This window comes from Nerophis ophidion, linkage group LG12 (assembly GCF_033978795.1).
Source record: "Nerophis ophidion isolate RoL-2023_Sa linkage group LG12, RoL_Noph_v1.0, whole genome shotgun sequence".
Taxonomy (NCBI): Eukaryota; Metazoa; Chordata; class Actinopteri; order Syngnathiformes; family Syngnathidae; genus Nerophis; species Nerophis ophidion.
In genome coordinates this window covers 62,996,267-63,016,276 of record NC_084622.1, presented here as the reverse complement: position 1 = coordinate 63,016,276, position 20,010 = coordinate 62,996,267, and the positions used below count along the sequence as shown (strand labels likewise).

General features: G+C 40.9%; 1 protein-coding gene across 3 annotated transcripts in view; it reads left to right on the top strand.

Annotated features, from left to right (window-relative positions):
• The window catches only part of slc23a4 (solute carrier family 23 member 4), a 68,790-nt gene extending 49,984 nt beyond the window's left edge, over positions 1-18,806 (top strand). For 2 of the 3 annotated variants that reach the window (XM_061917950.1, XM_061917952.1), the window contains exons 5-12: positions 3,125-3,284; positions 6,057-6,238; positions 10,014-10,134; positions 10,219-10,704; positions 10,767-10,931; positions 11,009-11,117; positions 13,616-13,711; positions 17,639-18,806. In XM_061917950.1, the coding sequence (XP_061773934.1) occupies positions 3,125-3,284; positions 6,057-6,238; positions 10,014-10,134; positions 10,219-10,704; positions 10,767-10,931; positions 11,009-11,117; positions 13,616-13,711; positions 17,639-17,901 (1,582 nt within the window). In that variant the 3' untranslated portion in view covers positions 17,902-18,806. The remainder of the gene's footprint in view (positions 1-3,124; positions 3,285-6,056; positions 6,239-10,013; positions 10,135-10,218; positions 10,705-10,766; positions 10,932-11,008; positions 11,118-13,615; positions 13,712-17,638) is intronic. The other variant, XM_061917951.1, reaches the window with a different exon arrangement.
• Positions 18,807-20,010: the final 1,204 nt, after the last annotated feature.

Sequence of the window (20,010 nt, the reverse complement as noted above, 5' to 3'; positions counted from 1 at the left end):
CGCTTGTGCACGCCAGTTTTCCGAGACTCTGTATTTAGTTAGCGCAGGCAGCATGAAGCAGGGCTTTTATTGTGAAGATAGGAAATGTGCAGTCGGCCTTTAGAGTTTTGACGGAAGGTACGGCGCGAGAGTCTGTTGAAATAAAAAGTGTTTCTCGCCTTCCTCTCGGTCATATTTTAATAATAATGATCTTGCAGCAGCCAGCGTCATCTCACAAGACCCTCCGGTACCGTGAATGTCATTTAAGTGACGTCTTGGTGAAGATTGATGATCACTCATTTTTAGGTCTATTTTTTTTAAAAGCCTGGCTGGAGATCGACTGACACACCCCCCGCGGTCGACTGGTAGCTCGCGATCGACGTAATGGGCACCCCTGGCTTAGGCCCACTGACATGATTTTGTCTTCTTACGCCATTCCCAGGAGTTATGCCTTAAAAAAAAAAAAACACAATCGCGTACATTTCATTGGGTTTCTTGGAACAAAATTTCTTCCAACAGTTTTGTATTTAATGTGTGGCCACTCAGTATCATTTGGATACAACTATACAATTTTAAATATAGCGTGGAAGGTTGTTTTAATGCCATTTAAGAGTTGCCAATTTGAGTTTATGGGCCACAGTTGAAAATGAAACTTGTTAAAATCTGGCAGGGCTCAGTTGGTAGATGGGCCGGGCCGGCAACTTGAGGGTTCCAGGTTTGATCCCTTTTGTTTGTTTACTTACTAATAAAAGAGAAGTTGTCTTGTATGTTCACTATTTTATTTAACAACAAACTTGCAATAAGAAACATATGTTAAATGTACCCTAAGATTTTTTGTTAAAATAAAGCCAATAATCCCTTTTTTGTGGTCCCCTTTATTTCGAAAAGTATCCAAATAATTTTGGTAACCGGTACCAATTTATTGGTATCAGGACAACATTACAGGTCACTATAATGATTCGGATTAAAACAATAAAATATACTTCACCTGCAGCGTAAGGTAAGGGTAGGAGGTAGTGTCGATGTGGATACTTTCTGAATGTTAAAAACCACACATCGCTTGTCCTTTGCTTTCTTTGGACTCACATTGAGCTTGCAAAACTCAAAAAATGCTGTAAAATGGCAAATACACTTCTGAAACACACAAAGTTGTCAGGCTTGCCACTGACAGTTTGTTTGTGTTTAAGTTTTTCCTCTGTGTGTTTAGTATTTCCTGTCAGCACTCTTATTTTGGATCTGCTTCCTGTTTGTCTACCTGAGTGCTTTGTTTCCCCTCAGATGCCACACCTGGTGTCAATCAGCCCGCTCTTATTTTACCTGCTTTGTTCCTTTAGTCAGTGCAAGATTATTGTTGCTCTCGTGTCATGTATTATGGGTCCTGTCGTGTCGTACCTTGTCAAGTCTTTGCAGCGTAGCGGTAAGCTATATTCGTTTGATGTTTGTAGCTTACTGTTTTTTGTTCCCTGCTTCCAGTTTTGTTCGTTTTGCCTTTAGTGCCTTGTGCAAGTGTTTCTGTTACTAGTCTCTTTTATAGTATAAATCAATCATAATTTCTTACCTTCACGCTGTGTCCAGTCCGACCCACACCACGATTCCAGCCAACCGTCACAAAAATAGCACTAAGCACAGTATTGCTGACGAAATGAGCTTGCTCACAATGGATGTGCTGCCTGGCACAAAATGGCTGCTCTATGAGGCATACAATGGGTGGATGAAGCGTTCATACACTGAGACAAAGTTTGTACAACAGAGCATATTTTATTTCGGTCTTTGGTTTGTAAATCGTACAATAAAAAGGTTCCTAAATCAAGGTTCATCATCAATCAATCAATGTTTACTTATATAACCCTAAATCACTAGTGTCTCAAAGGGCTGCACAAACCACTACGACATCCTCGGTAGGCCCACATAAGAGCAAGGAAAACTCACACCCAGTGGGACATCGGTGACAATGATGACTATGAGAACCTTGGAGAGGAGGAAAGCAATGGATGTCGAGCGGGTCTAACATGATACTGTGAAAGTTCAATCCATAATGGATCCAATACAGTCGCGAGAGTCCAGTCCAAAGCGGATCCAACACAGCAGCGAGAGTCCCGTTCACAGCGGAGCCAGCAGGAAACCATCCCAAGCGGAGGCGGATCAGCAGCGCAGAGATGTCCCCAGCCGATACACAGGCAAGCACCGGATCGGACCGGACCCCCTCCACAAGGGAGAGTGGGACATAGAAGAAAAAGAAAAGAAACGGCAGATCAACTGGTCTAAAAAGGGAGTCTATTTAAAGGCTAGACTATACAAATGAGTTTTAAGGTGAGACTTAAATGCTTCTACTGAGGTAGCATCTCGAACTGTTACCGGGAGGGCATTCGAGAGTACTGGAGCCCGAAATGAAAACGCTTTATAGCCCGCAGACTTTTTTTGGGCTTTGGGAATCACTAATAAGCCGGAGTCCTTTGAACGCAGATTTCTTGCCGGGACATATGGTACAATACAATCAGCAAGATAGGATGGAGCTAGACCGTGTAGTATTTTATACGTAAGTAGTAAAACCTTAAAGTCACATCTTAAGTGCACAGGAAGCCAGTGCAGGTGAGCCAGTACAGGCGTAATATGATTAAACTTTCTCGTTCTTGTCAAAAGTCTAGCAGCCGCATTTTGTACCAACTGTAATCTTTTAACGCTAGACATGGGGAGACCCGAAAATAATACGTTACAGTAATCGAGACGAGACGTAACAAACGCATGGATAATGATCTCGGCGTCTTTAGTGGACAGAATGGAGCGAATTTTAGCGATATTACGGAGATGAAAGAAGGCCGTTTTAGTAACGCTTTTAATGTGTGACTCAAAGGAGAGAGTTGGGTCGAAGATAATACCCAGATTCTTTACCGTGTCGCCTTGTTTAATTGTTTGGTTGTCAAATGTTAGAGTTGTATTATTAAATAGAGTTCGGTGTCTAGCAGGACCGATAATCAGCATTTCCGTTTTTTTGGCGTTGAGTTGCAAAAAGTTAGCGGACATCCATTGTTTAATTTCATTAAGATTAAGGTTCTGCTGTACATCTCGCAAATCCATCATGACATTACTCTCAATGAGACATGAATCAAATCATCGCTTCTTTCTCTTTTCTCCTGTCTGTTTCCAGACTGCCGATTCTCCAAGGGGGAACGTTCACTTTGCTGGGACCATGTATGGCGATGCTGTCCATGCCGGAGTGGAGGTGTCCTGCTTGGACGCAGAACGCAACTCTTGTCAACACCTCATCCAGTGAATTCATGGAGGTGTGGCAGAGCAGAATGAGAGCAGTGAGTACTACACATTTCTAATCATCACAGTTAAAAATGTACACGGTAAATCCGTGAGAAATTAAATAGTTCCTTAAAACACAACAGGGATCTAAAAGATCTAAAAACTTTAAAACATGACCAATGCCTTTTTATTTTTATTTTTTTAATTCTTTTTTTTAATTTATTTTTTATTGGTAACACTTTAGTACGGGGAACACATATTCACCATTAATTAGTTGCTTACTAACATGCAAATTAGTAACATATTGGCCCTTAATTAGTCATTATTAAGTTCTTATTAATACCTTATTCTGCATGGCCTTTTTATACAATAAGTAAGCCATTAACTAAGACTCTTCCCTCAATAACCTCAGATTTATTGCTTATTAGTAACTTGGGATGTCCGATAATATCGGACTGCCAATATTATCGGCCGATAAATGCTTTAAAATGTGATCTCGGAAATTATCGGTATCGGTTTTGCAAAATAAAATGTATGACTTTTTAAAACGCCACCGTGTACACGGATGTAGGGTCAAGTACAGAGCACCAATACACCTTAAAGCAGGGGTGCCCACACTTTTTCTGCAGGCGAGCTACTTTTCAATTGACCAACTCGAGGGGATTTACCTCATTTATATATATCATTTATATTTATTTATTTATAAAAGAGACATTTTTGTAAACAAGTTAAATGTGTTTAATGATAATACAAGCATGTGTAACACATATAGATGTCTTTCTTTCACGAAGACAAGAATATAAGTTGGTGTATTACCTGATTCTGATGACTTGCATTGATTGGAATCAGACAGTAATGATGATAACGCCCACATTTTCAAATGGAGGAGAAAAAAGTTGTCCTTTCTGTACAATACCACATGAAAGTGGTTGGTTTTTGGCATAACGTACACCAGGGGTGCCCATTACGTCGATCGTGAGCTACCAGTCGACCGCGGGGGGTGTGTCAGTCGATCTCCAGCCAGGCTTTTAAAAAAAATAGACCTAAAAATTAGTGATCATCAATCTTCACCAAGACGTCACTTAAATGACATTCACGGTACCGGAGGGTCTTGTGAGATGACGCTGGCTGCTGCAAGATCATTATTATGAAAATATGACCGAGAGGAAGGCGAGAAACACTTTTTATTTCAACAGACTCTCGCACCGTACCTTCCGTCAAAACTCTAAAGGCCGACTGCACATTTCCTATCTTCACAATAAAAGCCCTGCTTCATGCTGCCTGCGCTAACTAAATACAGAGTCTCGGAAAACTGGCGTGCACAAGCGATCCCTCAGAAAGCTGGCGTGCACATCACTTGTGCACGCCAGCTTTCCGAGACTCTTATTTAGTTAGCGCAGGCAGCATGAAGCAGGGCTTTTATTGTGAAGATAGGAAATGTGCAGTCGGCCTTTAGAGTTTTGACGGAAGGGACGGCGCGAAAGTCTGTTGAAATAAAAAGTGTTTCTCGCCTTCCTCTCTGTCATTTTTTCATAATAATGAACTGGCAGCAGCCAGCGTCATCTCACAAGACCCTCGGGTGCCGTGAATGTCAATCAAGCAAGCTACGGAATTTGCCGCCAATGTTTTTCTTGTAAAGTGTATGGAAGCTGGATGAATTAGATGCCAAAAACCAACCACTTTCATGTGGTATTGTACAGAAAGGACAACTTTTTTTCTCCTCCATTTGAAAATGTGGGCGTTATCATCATTACTGTCTGATTCCAATCAATGCAAGTCATCAGAATCAGGTAATACACCAACTTATATTCTTGTCTTTGTGAAAGAAAGACATCTATATGTGTTACACATGCTTGTATTATCATTAAACACATTTAACTTGTTTACAAAAATGTCTCTTTCATAAATAAATAAATATAAATGATATATATAAATGAGGTAGATCCCCTCGAGTTGGTCAATTGAAAAGTAGCTCGCCTGCAGAAAAAGTGTGGGCACCCCTGACGGACACTTATTTAGCCTGTTGTTCACTATTCTTTATCTATTTTAAATTGCCTTTCAAATGTCTATTCTTGTTGTTGGGTTTTATCAAATACATTTCCCCCAAAAATGCGACTTATACTCCAGTGCGACTTATACTCCGAAAAATACGGTACTTTAACTCTAAATTAAGATGGTCTGTAAAAATTAATCTGTGCAACATTTTCACCAAAGAACCGCTATTACATGTCATGTCGGCCACAAGGAAGTGTTTGAATGTAGAAATAAAATCATAATATGACCCCTTTAATGTCAGTTCAGAGGTACCTTGTTTGAAAGGGAGGAGGGGAAGGGACAGTTGTTGTTTTTTCCAGGTACATGCACCTGGGGATAGTTTGATTGGCAACACTAAATGGTCCCTAGTGTGTGAATGTTGTCTGTCTATCTCTGTTGGCCCTGCGATGAGGTGGCGACTTGTCCAGGGTGTACGCCGCCTTCCGCCCGATTGTAGCTGGGATAGGCACCAGCGCCCCCCGCAACCCCAAAAGGGAATAAGCGGTAGGAAATGGATGGATGGATGGTCAAGTGAAAGGAGCATGTTTGCATGATTCGTGTCACATTTTTTTTGTAAATAACTCCCTACTTTTTGACGATCCCTAAATAGAACCGTAAGATAAAAAAAATAATATGCTATCAAAAAGCCCACATTGCTAACTATTGACTATTGGTTGTATGGTACTACTGCCAAGCAGTACTTTTTACGATGTTTATATATTTTCTAAAAAATGAACAACAGCGTTGAACTTTTTGTGCTATTACTGAATCATTCCTCTATGTTTTTCTTTTAGCTTCAGGGGTCCATTATGGTGGGCTCGCTCTTGCAGGTGGTTGTTGGATTTTCTGGTCTGATTGGCATCTTCATGCGCTTCATCGGACCCCTCACCATCGCACCCACCATCTCTCTCATTGGACTGTCTCTTTTCGACTCCGCTGGCAACAGTGCTGGGAACCACTGGGGTATTGCCTCCTTGTAAGTTTATATCATGGATGGCATTTTGGATCTGGTTTTTTACCTTTAAAAAAATGTGATTCATTTGATATATTTACAGTGTATATTAGGGCTGCGAATCTTTGGGTGCCCCACGATTCGATTCAATATCGATTCTTGGGGTCGCGTTTCGATTATAAATCGATTTTTTTCCGATTCAACGCGATTCTCGATTCAAAAACTATATTTTTCTGATTTAAAACTATTCTCTATTCATTCAATACATAGGATTTCAGCAGGATCTACCCAGTCTGCTAACATGCTAGCAGAGTAGTAGATTTAAAAACAATTTTTTTATATAATTGTAAAGGACAATGTTTTATCAACTGATTGCAATAATGTAAACTTGTTTTAACTATTTAACCAAAAATATGACTTATTTTATCTTTGTGAAAACATTGGACACAGTGTGTTGTCCAGCTTATGAGATGCCATGCAAGTGTAAGCCACTGTGACACTATTGTTCTTTTTTTTTATTTTTATAAATGTCTAATGATAATGTCAATGAGGGATTTTTAATCACTGCTATGCTGAAATTATAACTAATATTGATACTGTTGTTGATAATATTCATTTTTGTTTCACTACTTTTGGTTTGTTCTGTGTCGTGTTTGTGTCTCCTCTCAATTGCTCTGTTTATTGCAGTTCTGAGTGTTGCTGGGTCAGGTTTGGTTTTGGAATTGGATTGCATTGTTATGGTATTGCTGAGTATTGTTTTGTTGGATTGATAAAAAAAAAGTGAAAAAAAAAAATAATAATAATAAAAAAAGAGAGAATCGATTCTGAATCGCACAACGTGAGAATCGCGATTCAAATTCGAATCATTTTTCCCACACCCCTAATGTATAGATATATATATTTATATATATCTATACATATAGAAATGTGTGTATGGGCTTCACGGTGGCAGAGGGGTTAGTGCGTCTGCCTCACAATACGAAGTTCCTGCAGTCCTGGGTTCAAATCCAGGCTCGGGATCTTTCTGTGTAGAGTTTGCATGTTCTCCCCGTGAATGCGTGGGTTCCCTCCGGGTACTCCGGCTTCCTCCCACTTCCAATGACATGCACCTGGGGATAGGTTGATTGGTAACACTAAAATTGGCCCTAGTGTGTGAATGTTTTCTGTCTATCTGTGTTAGCCCTGCGATGAGGTGGCGACTTGTCCAGGGTGTACCCCGCCTTCCGCCCGATTATAGCTGAGATAGGCACCAGCGCCCCCCGCGACCCCGAAAGGGAATAAGCGGTAGAAAATGGATGGATGGATGGATATATATACATGTATGTATGTATATATATATATATATATATATATATATACATGTATGCATGTATATATATATATATACATGTATGTATGTATGTATATATATATATATATATATATATATATACGCACATATCCACACACACACACACACACACACACACACACACACACACACACACACGTTTAGTCAGGGAAAAACACCGAGGCTATTTCATCCCTACAAGCCTGTTTTGCAGGTTTCTCTGCTCTTCAAGGGATTTCCCTGGCTTGTTGGGATGAAATAGCCTCTGTGTATTTCCCTGACCAAACGTATATTCCGCTCTACCCCGGTATTGATCACCCTATAACGGATAAACCACAGAAACCACGACTATATATATGTTTTATCCAAACAACACAACATTACGGCAAGCTTAAATGTGAACATCCACACACACACACAATTCTTGTTGCTGCTACCAAAAAAATCCAAAAGAGAAAAATCATTCCATCATGTGTCTGAATATCTGAGGCATTGTTGAACACTCTGGGAGTTTTGGAGTGATAAATGAGCAGTGGCTTCACGCAGCCACCACTAGTGTTAGCACAAACAAGCTGTATGAGGTGATCCTTCATCGGCTTGTGTCCTGGTAGTGCCTTCACTTTGGCTGTAATAAAAGGTCCGCTGTGGCATCTTTTTCGGTCTAATCACAAATAGAGACTTGCTGAGGGACAAATCCCCCTTCGCTGATAAAATCCTAGAACTGAAGGGCCTGCAAGTTGGAAGCTAACTAGCTAAAACGCTAGCTCAAAGAAGCTGTTTTGCAACCCAAAGCTATACAGTGAGACCCTGAGAGTTTGGACACTTTTAAAGCATTTTTGATCACACAAAACGACCTCTGAGACGGGCTGGCATAGCTCTGATCCGTGCAAGTACTTCAGAAGTGCCGCTTGCTCGAGATGCGCGGTTTGCGGTCTCACCCGTGGAGTCCGCGGGTAAACCGCGGGTCGGGCGGTTGACATGACGAAAAAATAGATTTTAATTAAATTCGGGTGGGTGGCGGTTGAACCATCCAGAGACATTTGATATACATAGTTCTGGGATCGGTATCTTTTGCCATTCAAAGAGCTATTTAAGACCCATGTCATAAAGCGAAGAAGTCAATGGGAGACGCTATTATTCTCTTGAATGACTGCCGGCAGTCACCCAGATATTAAATATTAGTGCGTGCTATGAAGCCATTGGCTTTGTCGCCTTCTACATCACACACGATCTGGTTGTCAGTCCAGCATCATGTTGGGTGTGGCTTCCGCGGCAACACGCACACGACTGCAAGGCATACTGGGTGACACAGAGTACACTAATGGTTGTGATATAAACAATTTTAACATTCTTAGTAATATGCGCCACGCTGTGAAGCCACACCAATTAAGAACGACAAACACATTTCGGGAGAACATCCTCACAGTAACACAACATAAACACAACACAACAAATACCCATAATCCTTTGTATTCGTGACACATCTGACTATTTTATACACCCCCCCCCCCCCCCACACACACATACCGTCGTAAGGTGGGCGGGGTTGTAAAATATATTCAGGATGTGTCATGAATACAAAGGATTATGGGTATCACTTGTGTTGCGTTTATGTTGTGTCACTGTGAGGATGTTCTCCCGAAATGTGTTTGTCAATCTTGTTTGGTGTGGGTTTCATAGCGTGCCGCATATTAGTAAGTGTTAAAGTTGTTTATATCACAACCATCAGTGTACTCTGTGTCACCCAGTATGCCTTTCAATCTCATACGTGTGATTACGGAAGCTGCACACAACATGTTGCCGGACCAACAATTGGTTCGTACATGTTGTTGAAGGTGTCTAAGGCAGTGGCTTCACAGCACGCCCACATTCTTGTCATCAGGATGAACGGTATTGAATAGTCGCGAGAACGTTAGCGGCTCCAATTGACTACATTACTCTGTGAAACAGTTTTAAATAGCTCTGTGAGTGGTAAAGGTAGCCAACCTCTGCGGGCGACTGGCGGGCGGGTACGGTCCTGGTAAAAAGTTGGTTCGGGTGGACGGCGGGTGGATGACGATTGTGGTGATGCGGATGCGGATGATATAATTGCCTATCCGCGCATCTCTACCGCTCGCAGTCGAAGCTCTTCGACAGAGCTGCGCCTGTGTGCACAGGATGTAAACAGGATGTGACGTAGGGGGTCATGCCTCTTCAAAACGACGCTGCTCAAGTGTACAGGAAGTGAGGTCATCAAAAAGGCAGCCTCCTATGGCTTCAAGCAGCATGCAAAATAAAGGAATGAAGCGTTTGTACGCTGAGTGTAAACCGAAAACGTCGTACATATAGTCCTTTTGACTAAAGCATGTCGTAAAGCTGTATTCCCCTAAAAAGCCGAGCAAGACATCCCGTTCAAGTCTTCCAAAAAGCATACTTAGTACTTAACTTTGTTTTGCAAATGTGCTGAATTGTCTCCTTTTTTTCATTCAGGACCACAGCACTGATCATCGTTTTCTCGCAGTACCTCCGTCATATTCCTGTATGTTTCCCAACATACAGCAAGGATAAAAACTTACATACCTGCCGTGTTTACGTCTTCCAGATTCTCCCTGTATGTTGACAAGGCATTTTGTGTTGTCTTTTTTTTGACACATTTGGACCTCTTTTCCTCCAAGTAATTTGGTTTTCCTTTTAGGTTCTGCTCGGAATCGGTTTGTCCTGGCTGCTCTGCTATATTTTAAGTATCCTTAACGTGCTTCCTTCCGACCCTGGCCAGTATGGGTACCTGGCTCGTACGGACTTAAAGGGAGATGTAGTGGCCAAAGCCCCCTGGATCGTGTTCCCCTATCCTGGTAAGAAGATGGTACACGTTAAGAACAGGCTAATGATTGCATTTATGCACACCAAGTCCCTCCCTTTTGGCTTAGGTCAATGGGGGATGCCCACTGTCAGCCTGGCAGGGGTGGTTGGCATTTTGGCAGGTGTGATTTCCTCCATGATCGAGTCTGTTGGAGACTACCACGCATGCGCCAAGTTATCGGGGGCTCCGCCTCCACCTAAACATGCCATCAACAGAGGGATTGGGATAGAGGGGCTGGGGTGTTTGCTGGCTGGAGCCTGGGGGACAGGAAATGGTACCACCTCCTACAGTGAGAATGTCGGAGCCCTCGGCATCACAAAGGTAAGCTTGGGAAGATTTTCCGTATTGGAATGTTTGCATGGATTCCTCAATTCCTGCTGCAGGTTGGAAGTCGCATGGTGATCGTGGCTGCGGGCATCTTCTTGATAGCCATGGGTGTGTTTGGTAAAGTGGGAGCCATATTTTCCACCATCCCATCACCCGTCATTGGGGGGATGTTCATGGTTATGTTTGGGGTCATTTCTGCGGCAGGAATTTCGACTCTTCAGGTGAGCGTTACTAAAATGTCCTATTTTTAACTTCTTCTTTTTGCTATATCTGTATTTTTATGCGTTTTACTTTTTAGTATACAGATTTGAATTCGTCTCGCAACATCTTCGTTTTTGGTTTCTCCGTGTTCTCGGGTCTGGTTATACCTAACTGGTTATTAAGGAACCCACAAGCTATTTCTACAGGTACAACGCTCTAATTATAATGTTTTAAAGGGGAACTGCACTATTTTGGAATTTTGCCTATCAATTACAATCCTTATGTGAGATAAGCACATATTGTTGTTTTCTCTTTTTTATGCATTTTACTGTCAAAAAAACAGCTCTTAAAACACCGCCATCATCGTTTTATATAAACACTGTAAGTATATATGTAATGTAGTAACAGACATATTCATAATTATGTGTTTGACTGAGGGAGTTGACGGCACAGACACCAGGGGGCGGTAAAGCTCTATGATTTATCATATATATATGAATGATAAATGGGTTGTACTTGTATAGCGCTTTTCTACCTTCAAGGTACTCAAAGCGCTTTGACACTACTTCCACATTTACCCATTCACACACACATTCACACACTGATGGAGGGAGCTGCCACGCAAGGCGCCAACCAGCACCCATCAGGAGCAAGGGTGAAGTGTCTTGCTCAGGACACAACGGACGTGACGAGGTTGGTTCTAGGTGGGATTTGAACCAGTGACCCTCGGGTTGCGCACGGCCACTCTCCCACTGCGCCACGCCGTCCCTATATATATATATATATATATAATAATACAACAATACCAACTAATAAGTATAGAATGGTGTGTGTGACAAAACCCAAGAGTGTGTTGGTGAAGCTATGTGTGTAGTGTGTGTTATCAAGTGTTGAGTAGAGCGAGAGGGGGGACAAAGCAGGAAGGCAGTCCGTAAGCCAGCAAGCAGTCGAGGGTAGGAGAGTGGCAGTGTAGTCCGTGTCCGAGCAGGGGTCAAGGATCGAGGGAGGCACTCAGAATCCGGAGTGGAATGACAATAGGTGAAACTCGGGAAAACACTGTGGCAGTACAACACAGATATCAGACACGGAAGTAAACGCAGAGAGAAAAAGAGATCATAAATCTTGTGTCGGCTCACGGTACATAATAGAGAACTGAGATCCCGCAAGGACCCGTATACTGTACGTCCTCATCAGTCCCAGGTGTGCAGATTGCCGATCACCCACAGCCATGCCGGTATGTGGGCGTGATGCAGCCAGCATGAGCAGGAGCGTGTCTCAGCGCGCTGCCAGCGGAGGTGCTGGCAGACCCAGCTGCCGGAGAAAAGTGGGTTAGAGCCCGCGCCGTGACAAATAACATGTCATTTTTCCGTCTTTAGCAAAATTTAAGCATCTGGCGGAAAATGAATTTCGTAGCGTTCAATTTTTCCTTTAACAACAACACCACTAAGGATGGCAGACTTCATGAAAGACAAAACACATATTAACAGAAACACTAACTGTACAATGTTGCTGTCACTAGGATACGTTTAGCCGTTTAGATGAAAAATTAATCGAAGGGTTTTTTAAAAAAAAAGCTGGTGTCTTTCTCACCATTTACGGATGACAGACTTCACGGTCTGTGGCCACAACCTTTTTCTATCCAAGTGAGAGGCATGATTAATAATCTAGAACAGGGGTAGAGAACCTATGGCTCTAGAGCCAGATGTGGGTCTTTTGATGACTGCATCTGGCTCTCAGATAAATCTGAGCTGACACTGCTTGACACGATAAGTAATGAATAATTCCGCTTGTAATCACAGTGTTAAAAGTAACGTTCAAAATATAAAACATTCTCGTGCATTTTAATCCATCCATCCGTTTTCTACCGCACCTTTTCAAGAAGTTGAGTTAATGGTAAAAAGTTATTTATTTATTATTGGTTAGTGTGCGGCTTGCCCTCCTGGGGTTCTTCAGACCACCAAGCACTGGCATGAGAGCCTGTTTCAGGGTTACAATATTATTTTATTTTTCAGCAATTGTCTTTTTCTCTTTCGTTCTCGCTCGCACTCTGGCTCCAGCCCCAACCCCGTCTCTCCTCCTAGCTGCTGCTTATAACAGAGCGACAGGTGATTAGATAACAAGGCCCAGGTGGGCCATCTACGCACCTGTCGCTGATTTCGAGGCCGGTCCTGGCACACCCTGCTTCGCTGCAGGCCCGCAGGCCACACCCCCTCCACAGTTAGCTTCAGAATAACAATGTTATTACAGAAAATAACAGACTTATTATACTCTATAAATGTTGGTTTTACGGAAATACCTTTTGAAATATTTGGCTTCTTGGCTCTCTCAGCCAAAAAGGTTCCCGACCCCTGATCTAGAATGAACTTTCACCAGCCAACATGCGATAATAAGCAGCAGCTTGTCTGAGTAAATGCTTATAATAACAACATTGCTAATACTTGGTTACCATTCGGGTCATGAAATGTAAATTAATTTTTAGCGGCGTTTTTTGGGGTTTTCAAGGCAAAATGGATTACTCCCATTAGCACCAATGCTAGCCACCTTGAACGAGCCGATCATTATAAATTAGAAAAAAATGATTAAAAATACATTTGTGTTCTTGGCTTATATAAGAATTGTGAATGATGGGCAACATTCCAAAATAATGCAGTTTTGCAAGTTGTGACTTGAAGAAATCAAAGAGTGTTGTTGTCTTTGTGTGCAGGTGTGGCCGAGATAGACCAGTTGCTGCAGGTTCTTCTAACAACAAGTATGTTTGTTGGAGGCTTCTTTGGCTTCTTACTAGACAACACAATTCCAGGTAATAATGTTTTAATACTAAATTAGCAGAGCATGTATTTGTGTTGAATATGCGTGATTGGCAACACTAAATTGGCCCTAGTGTGTGAATGTTGTCTGTCTATCTGTGTTGGCCCTGCCATGAGGTGGCGACTTGTCCAGGGTGTACCCCGCCTTCCGCCCGATTGTAGCTGAGATAGGCGCCAGCGCCCCCCACGACCCCGAAAGGGAATAAGCGGGAGAAAATGGATGGATGCATCAACAAATAATGCTGTTTAAAGGCCTACTGAAAGCCACGGAAAAGGGTGGAGTGCCATCTCCGGGTTGGGGAGGAGACCCTGCCCCAAGTGGAGGAGTTCAAGTACCTAGGAGTCTTGTTCACGAGTGGGGGAAGAGTGGATCGTGAGATCGACAGGCGGATCGGTGCGGCGTCTTCAGTAATGCGGACGTTGTACCGATCCGTTGTGGTGAAGAAGGAGCTGAGCCGGAAGGCAAAGCTCTCAATTTACCGGTCGATCAACGTTCCCATCCTCACCTATGGTCATGAGCTTTGGGTCATGACCGAAAGGATAAGATCACGGGTACAAGCGGCCCAAATGAGTTTCCTCTCCCTTAGAGATAGGGTGAGAAGCTCTGCCATCCGGGAGGAACTCAAAGTAAAGCCGCTGCTCCTCCACATGGAGAGGAGCCAGATGAGGTGGTTCGGGCATCTGGTCAGGATGCCACCCGAACGCCTCCCTAGGGAGGTGTTTAGGGCACGTCCAACCGGTAGGAGGCCACGGGGAAGACCCAGGACACGTTGGGAAGACTATGTCTCCCGGCTGGCCTGGGAACGCCTCGGGATCCCCCGGGAAGAGCTAGACGAAGTGGCTGGGGAGAGGGAAGTCTGGGCTTCCCTGCTTAGGCTGTTGCCCCCGCGACCCGACCTCGGATAAGCGGAAGATGATGGATGGATGGAATAATAAATAAATAATAAATGGGTTGTACTTGTATAGCGCTTTTCTACCTTCAAGGTACTCAAAGCGCTTTGACACTACTTCCACATTTACCCATTCACACACTGATGGAGGGAGCTGCCATGCAAGGCGCCAACCAGCACCCATCAGGAGCAAGGGTGAAGTGTCTTGCTCATGGATGAAAGCCACTACTAGCGACCACGCAGTCTGATAGTTTATATATCAATGATGAAATATTAACATTGCAACACATGCTAATACGGCCGCTTTAGTTTACTAAATTACAATTTTGTGTTGAAAACGCCGCGGAATGATGACGCGTGTTTGTGACGTTATTGGTTGGAGGGGACATGTAAGCCCAGCACAACTTACGTGTAAAAGTTGTCTCTTTTCATCGCCCAATTACACAGTATTCTGGACATCCGTGTTGCTGAATCTTTTGCAATTTGTTCAATTAATAATGGAGAAGTCAAAGTAGAAAGATGGAGGTGGGAAGCTTTTAGCCTTTAGCCACACAAACACACGGTGTTTCCTTGTTTAAAATTCCCGGAGGTGAAGCTTTACTATGGATCAGAGCGGTCAAGCAAACATGGATCTTGACTACATGTCAACCGGCAGTTTCGGTAAGAAAATTGTGGTAATAAGTCGGCTCTTACCGGAGATCAGCGGAGCTTCTGTCCTACTGCAGCTTCATGACTTCCCTCCACACACCCGTGGCCACACCCCTCTGACTATCAGGTACTATTTAACTCACTAAAACACTAGCAACACAATAGGCAGATAAGGGATTTCCCAGAATTATCCGAGTAAATGTGTCTAAAAACATCTGAATAGCTCTCACTGCAGTCGCCTTTTTTTTTCTTTTTCTAGTCCATCCATCCATCCATTTTCTACCGCTTATTCCCTTTTGGGGTCGCGGGGGGCGCTGGCGCCTATCTCAGCTACAATCGGGCGGAAGGCGGGGTCCTTCACTCTAAATTTCCTCATCCACGAATCTTTCACCCTCGCTCAAATCAATGGGGAAATTGTCGCTTTCTCGGTCCGAATCGCTTTAGCTGCTGGTGGCTATGATTGTGAACAATATGAGGATGTGAGGCGCTCCACAACCCGTGACGTCACGCACACACTGTTTGCTACTTCCAGTAAAGGCAAGGCTTTTTTATTAGCGACCAAAAGTTGAGAACGTTATCGTCGATGTTCTCTACTAAATCCTTTCAGCAAAAATATGGCAATTGTCGCAAAATGATCAAGTATGACACAGAATGGACCTGCTATCCCCGTTTAAATAAGAAAATCTCGTTTCAGTAGGCCTTTATTGTAATCTGCTGTTTTGTTTGAAATATCTGTTGTTTATTAATCTGAGTGTTCTGGGGGCAGATAAATATGAGAATATTATTCTTCCATCTGCTCTTTTCTGATCATGGAAATGTATAAGAGACAAAAAACAATGAAAGTGTCACCTGTATGTGGCTTCTAAATATGCATTTTCATAAAGGGAATTAAAAGAAATGGAAAAAAAGAAAAGAAAAATGAGTGTCAATATCGAATAGGTTCAATTAAATGAATTTTGTTATGCTAAAATACATTTAAATATGAGAAAAATTGCCGGTATTATAAAGAAACTGTTTGCCTTCCAATCAGCTTTTACATTTTAATTAAACTTTTATCAAATAAAAAATACTATTATTTATTTATTTAAAAGTACAAACCAACTTTAATTAAGGATAATATAATACTGTCATAGTACTGATATTTCTTATTTATTTAGTATTCTTTTTTGCTTGAAAATGTTTAATTTAGAACCAAAAAAAAGTGTAAAATATCGTTTAAAAAAAAAAAAATCGGTATGTGATGTTTATTGCACTTGATTTTGTGGGCAGACATCATAAAGTGAGTTTATATTTGTGGCAGGCCATGACAAAAACTTTTTAGCACACTAAAATGAATAGACATTACTTTCAAGACTTACTGATGGCAATACTTGTGTTTAGTGCCTTTATCTTAGCTTACCGTATTTCCTTGAATTGCCGCCAGGGCGCTAATTAATTTAAAACCTCTTCTCACTCCGGCGCTGACCAAAGGCATGCGGTAAATTTAGGCCTGCGCTTATAAATTTGAGTGTGATGTAAGGATACCATCATGAAAAGCACATTTAATAAAAAAAACTTTGCTATGGTCTTACCTTTACTTATAAATGAAGTCCATGCGCAGCTTCTTCTGATCAAGAGCATCCATAACTTGTTTATAGAAGTCTTCCTTATCTTTCTTCAGTTTTAAAAGTCTCTCTGTCTCGATGGAGATCTTCCTTTATTACCTCCTGCTTCGATTGAAAGTCCAGTTTAGAAAACTGTTTCGTTTTAGATGTGTAATCCTCCATGTTAAAAGTGCAAGCGAGAGGAAAAAATAAACGATCGCTGCTTGTTGTCACTTCTTCTGCAGCCGAGTTGTCGAAAGAAGGATAACTAGCGCCCTCTACCACCAGGAGGCGGGAGTCATTTAATGACTCATATTTGACACACGCAGCTACGGTGTATTAATAAAACATAGCCGCTTACTGTTCTTTTTAGCATATTCAATAGGTTGGACTTTTAATCCTACTGAATAGCTCTTGATCTTCTTCCCTTTATGCGATTTGAAATCATTATTTCTCCTCCATTTTGAAAATGATGACAGGTGAAGTGTCACTCGTGACGTGACGAGTTTGACCCGGTGGAAATTCTAGGCATGTGCTGATTATTTGGCAAAACGAGTTTGACACGGCGTAAATTCTAGACATGCGCTAATAAAAATAATATTTTGCGAAACGGGTTTGACCCGGCAGTAATTCTAGGCAGGCGCATACTATATACCCGCCGGCAATTCAAGGAAATACGGTATTTTGTTTGATTAACTTTCATAAGTGTATTGTTAAACAATAGTTTATTTTATCCTGATGCTTGAGGCAAGACTGGTGTTCCAAGCACACATTTGAGGCATGTACATATTTATTACAGGAACCAAGCAGGAACGAGGCATCCTGGCCTGGAACAAAGCCCACGAGGACAGCACCAGCAACACGGTGGACAGTGAAGAAGTCTACAGTCTTCCTTTCGGCCTGAGTTCGTACTTTTCGTCCTCGTCATGGATCCGTTACTTACCATTCTGCCCACCCGCTGTGCCAAAACGCTCCGATGGATTTGGAGCAAACGCGACATCTGAAGACGCTACGAGTCGACATCCGGAGCCTTCGCACATCATCAATGGAGTCGATCCTTAGGCGGTCACCTCACACAAGCACACAAGCTTCCCACTTTTGGGGACTCGCATGTGCATACAGTGCCAATAGAGACACTTCAATTCCAACCTTGGCTTTATAATATCATTTATGATTATTTATATATCAGTGGTTCTCAAATGTGGGTACGTGTACCCCTGGGGGTACTTGAGATTTTTTTTTAAAAATATTCTAAAAATAGCAACAATTCAAAAATCCTCTACAAATATATTTATTGAATAATACTTCAACAAAATATGAATTTAAGTTCATAAAGTGTAAAAAGAAATGCAACAATGCAATATTCAGTGTTGACAGCTAGATTTTTTGTGGACATGTTCCATAAATATTTCTTTTTTGGTGAAGAAATGTTTAGAATTAAGTTGATGAATCCAGATGGATCTCTATTACAATCCCCAAAAAGGGCACTTTGACTTGATGATAACTTCTATGTGTAGAAATCTTTATTAGGGTCCGCCAGACCCATCGTAATTTATAATTGAATCACTTGTTTATTTTTCAACAATTTTTTTGTTATTTTTTCCTCCAAATAGTTCAAGAAAGACCACTACAAATAAACAATATTTTGCACTGTTATACAATTTAATAAATCAGAAACTGATGACATAGTGCTGTATTTTACTTCTTTATCTCTTTTTTTTTCAACCAAAAATGCTTTGCACTGATTAGGGGGTACTTGAATTAAAAAAAAAGTTTACAGGGGGTACATCACTGAAAAAAGGTTGAGAACCACTGATATATATACATATATATATATATATATATATACATATATATCAGCACTCCCTGCGACCCTGAAGGCAACAAGCAGTATAAAATGGACTATGCGACATGAAATATAATTCTCATAAATAAATAGTTGATTGACAAAGTGCAAGTTTTTCCAATATTGCAAAGTAATTTAATGAGACTGACACATAAAACATACTCAAACACACATTCATACGTATATATATATATATATATATATATATATATATATACATATATACATATATATGTATGTATGTATGTATGTATGTATATATATATATATATATATATATATATATGCTGAATTTCCCCCAGGGATCAATAAAGTACTTTCTATTCTATTCCATATAAATATATATATATGTATGTATGTATATATATATATATATATATATATATATATATATATATATATATATATATATATATATATGCTGAATTTCCCCCAGGGATCAATAAAGTACTTTCTATTCTATTCCATATAAATAAATATATATATATATATTTAATTATTTCTCCCATGGACTCAGATTACTTTAAAAATATAAATATTAAGTATATTTTTAGAAAGATTTTACACTCATTATTTGTATTTTAACTTTTTAAATGATATATTCAAGGTTGTCAAAATATGTTGCATTTTATGAGCAACTTGATGATGTATTTGTCCCCAAACAGTTTTTTTGCAGTATAATAGAGCTTATACCTTTCAAATATTTACAGTGACTTTTTGTTAGTGTGTATTTTGAAGAGTATGGCAAAAAACACCAGTGTTCAGATAGTAGAGTAATAATTGTTATTGTATTGTAGTTCATTGTTTTTGTTTGTAATTGCCTATTCAGCCGCTAGAGGGCGGCATGGCTCCATAAAACAAACAATACTGGGGTGCTTGATCATTACTTTAGAGTTTAAAAATGTTTTTCTCAGTTATAAAACCTTCATCTTTTCTACATTTTATAAAATGTCTCTTAAAATGTTTTCAGTTCATCCAGAAGAACATTTGTAAGGTCAGAAGTCACCGAAGGTTTTACACAAGTTTTAGTTTTTAATGTCTTTTCTGCTTTGCAACCAAATCATTTGCCTATTGTGGGATGAATAAAGACTATCTTATACTACCCTATTCTATCCCTCAAATTATTTAATGGGGTTGAGGTCAGGGTTCTGTTAAGTTTTTTTTTTTACGAATATGCATACAGTTAAATATGATATATAAAATGTAACATATTCCCATTTTCTTCATTACAATGTGCCTGAAAATAAGTCGTGTGAAGCAGATCTTATTTAATCCTGCCCCTGTTCCACTTTATAACGACGACTAACACATTTGTTCCCTTCCTG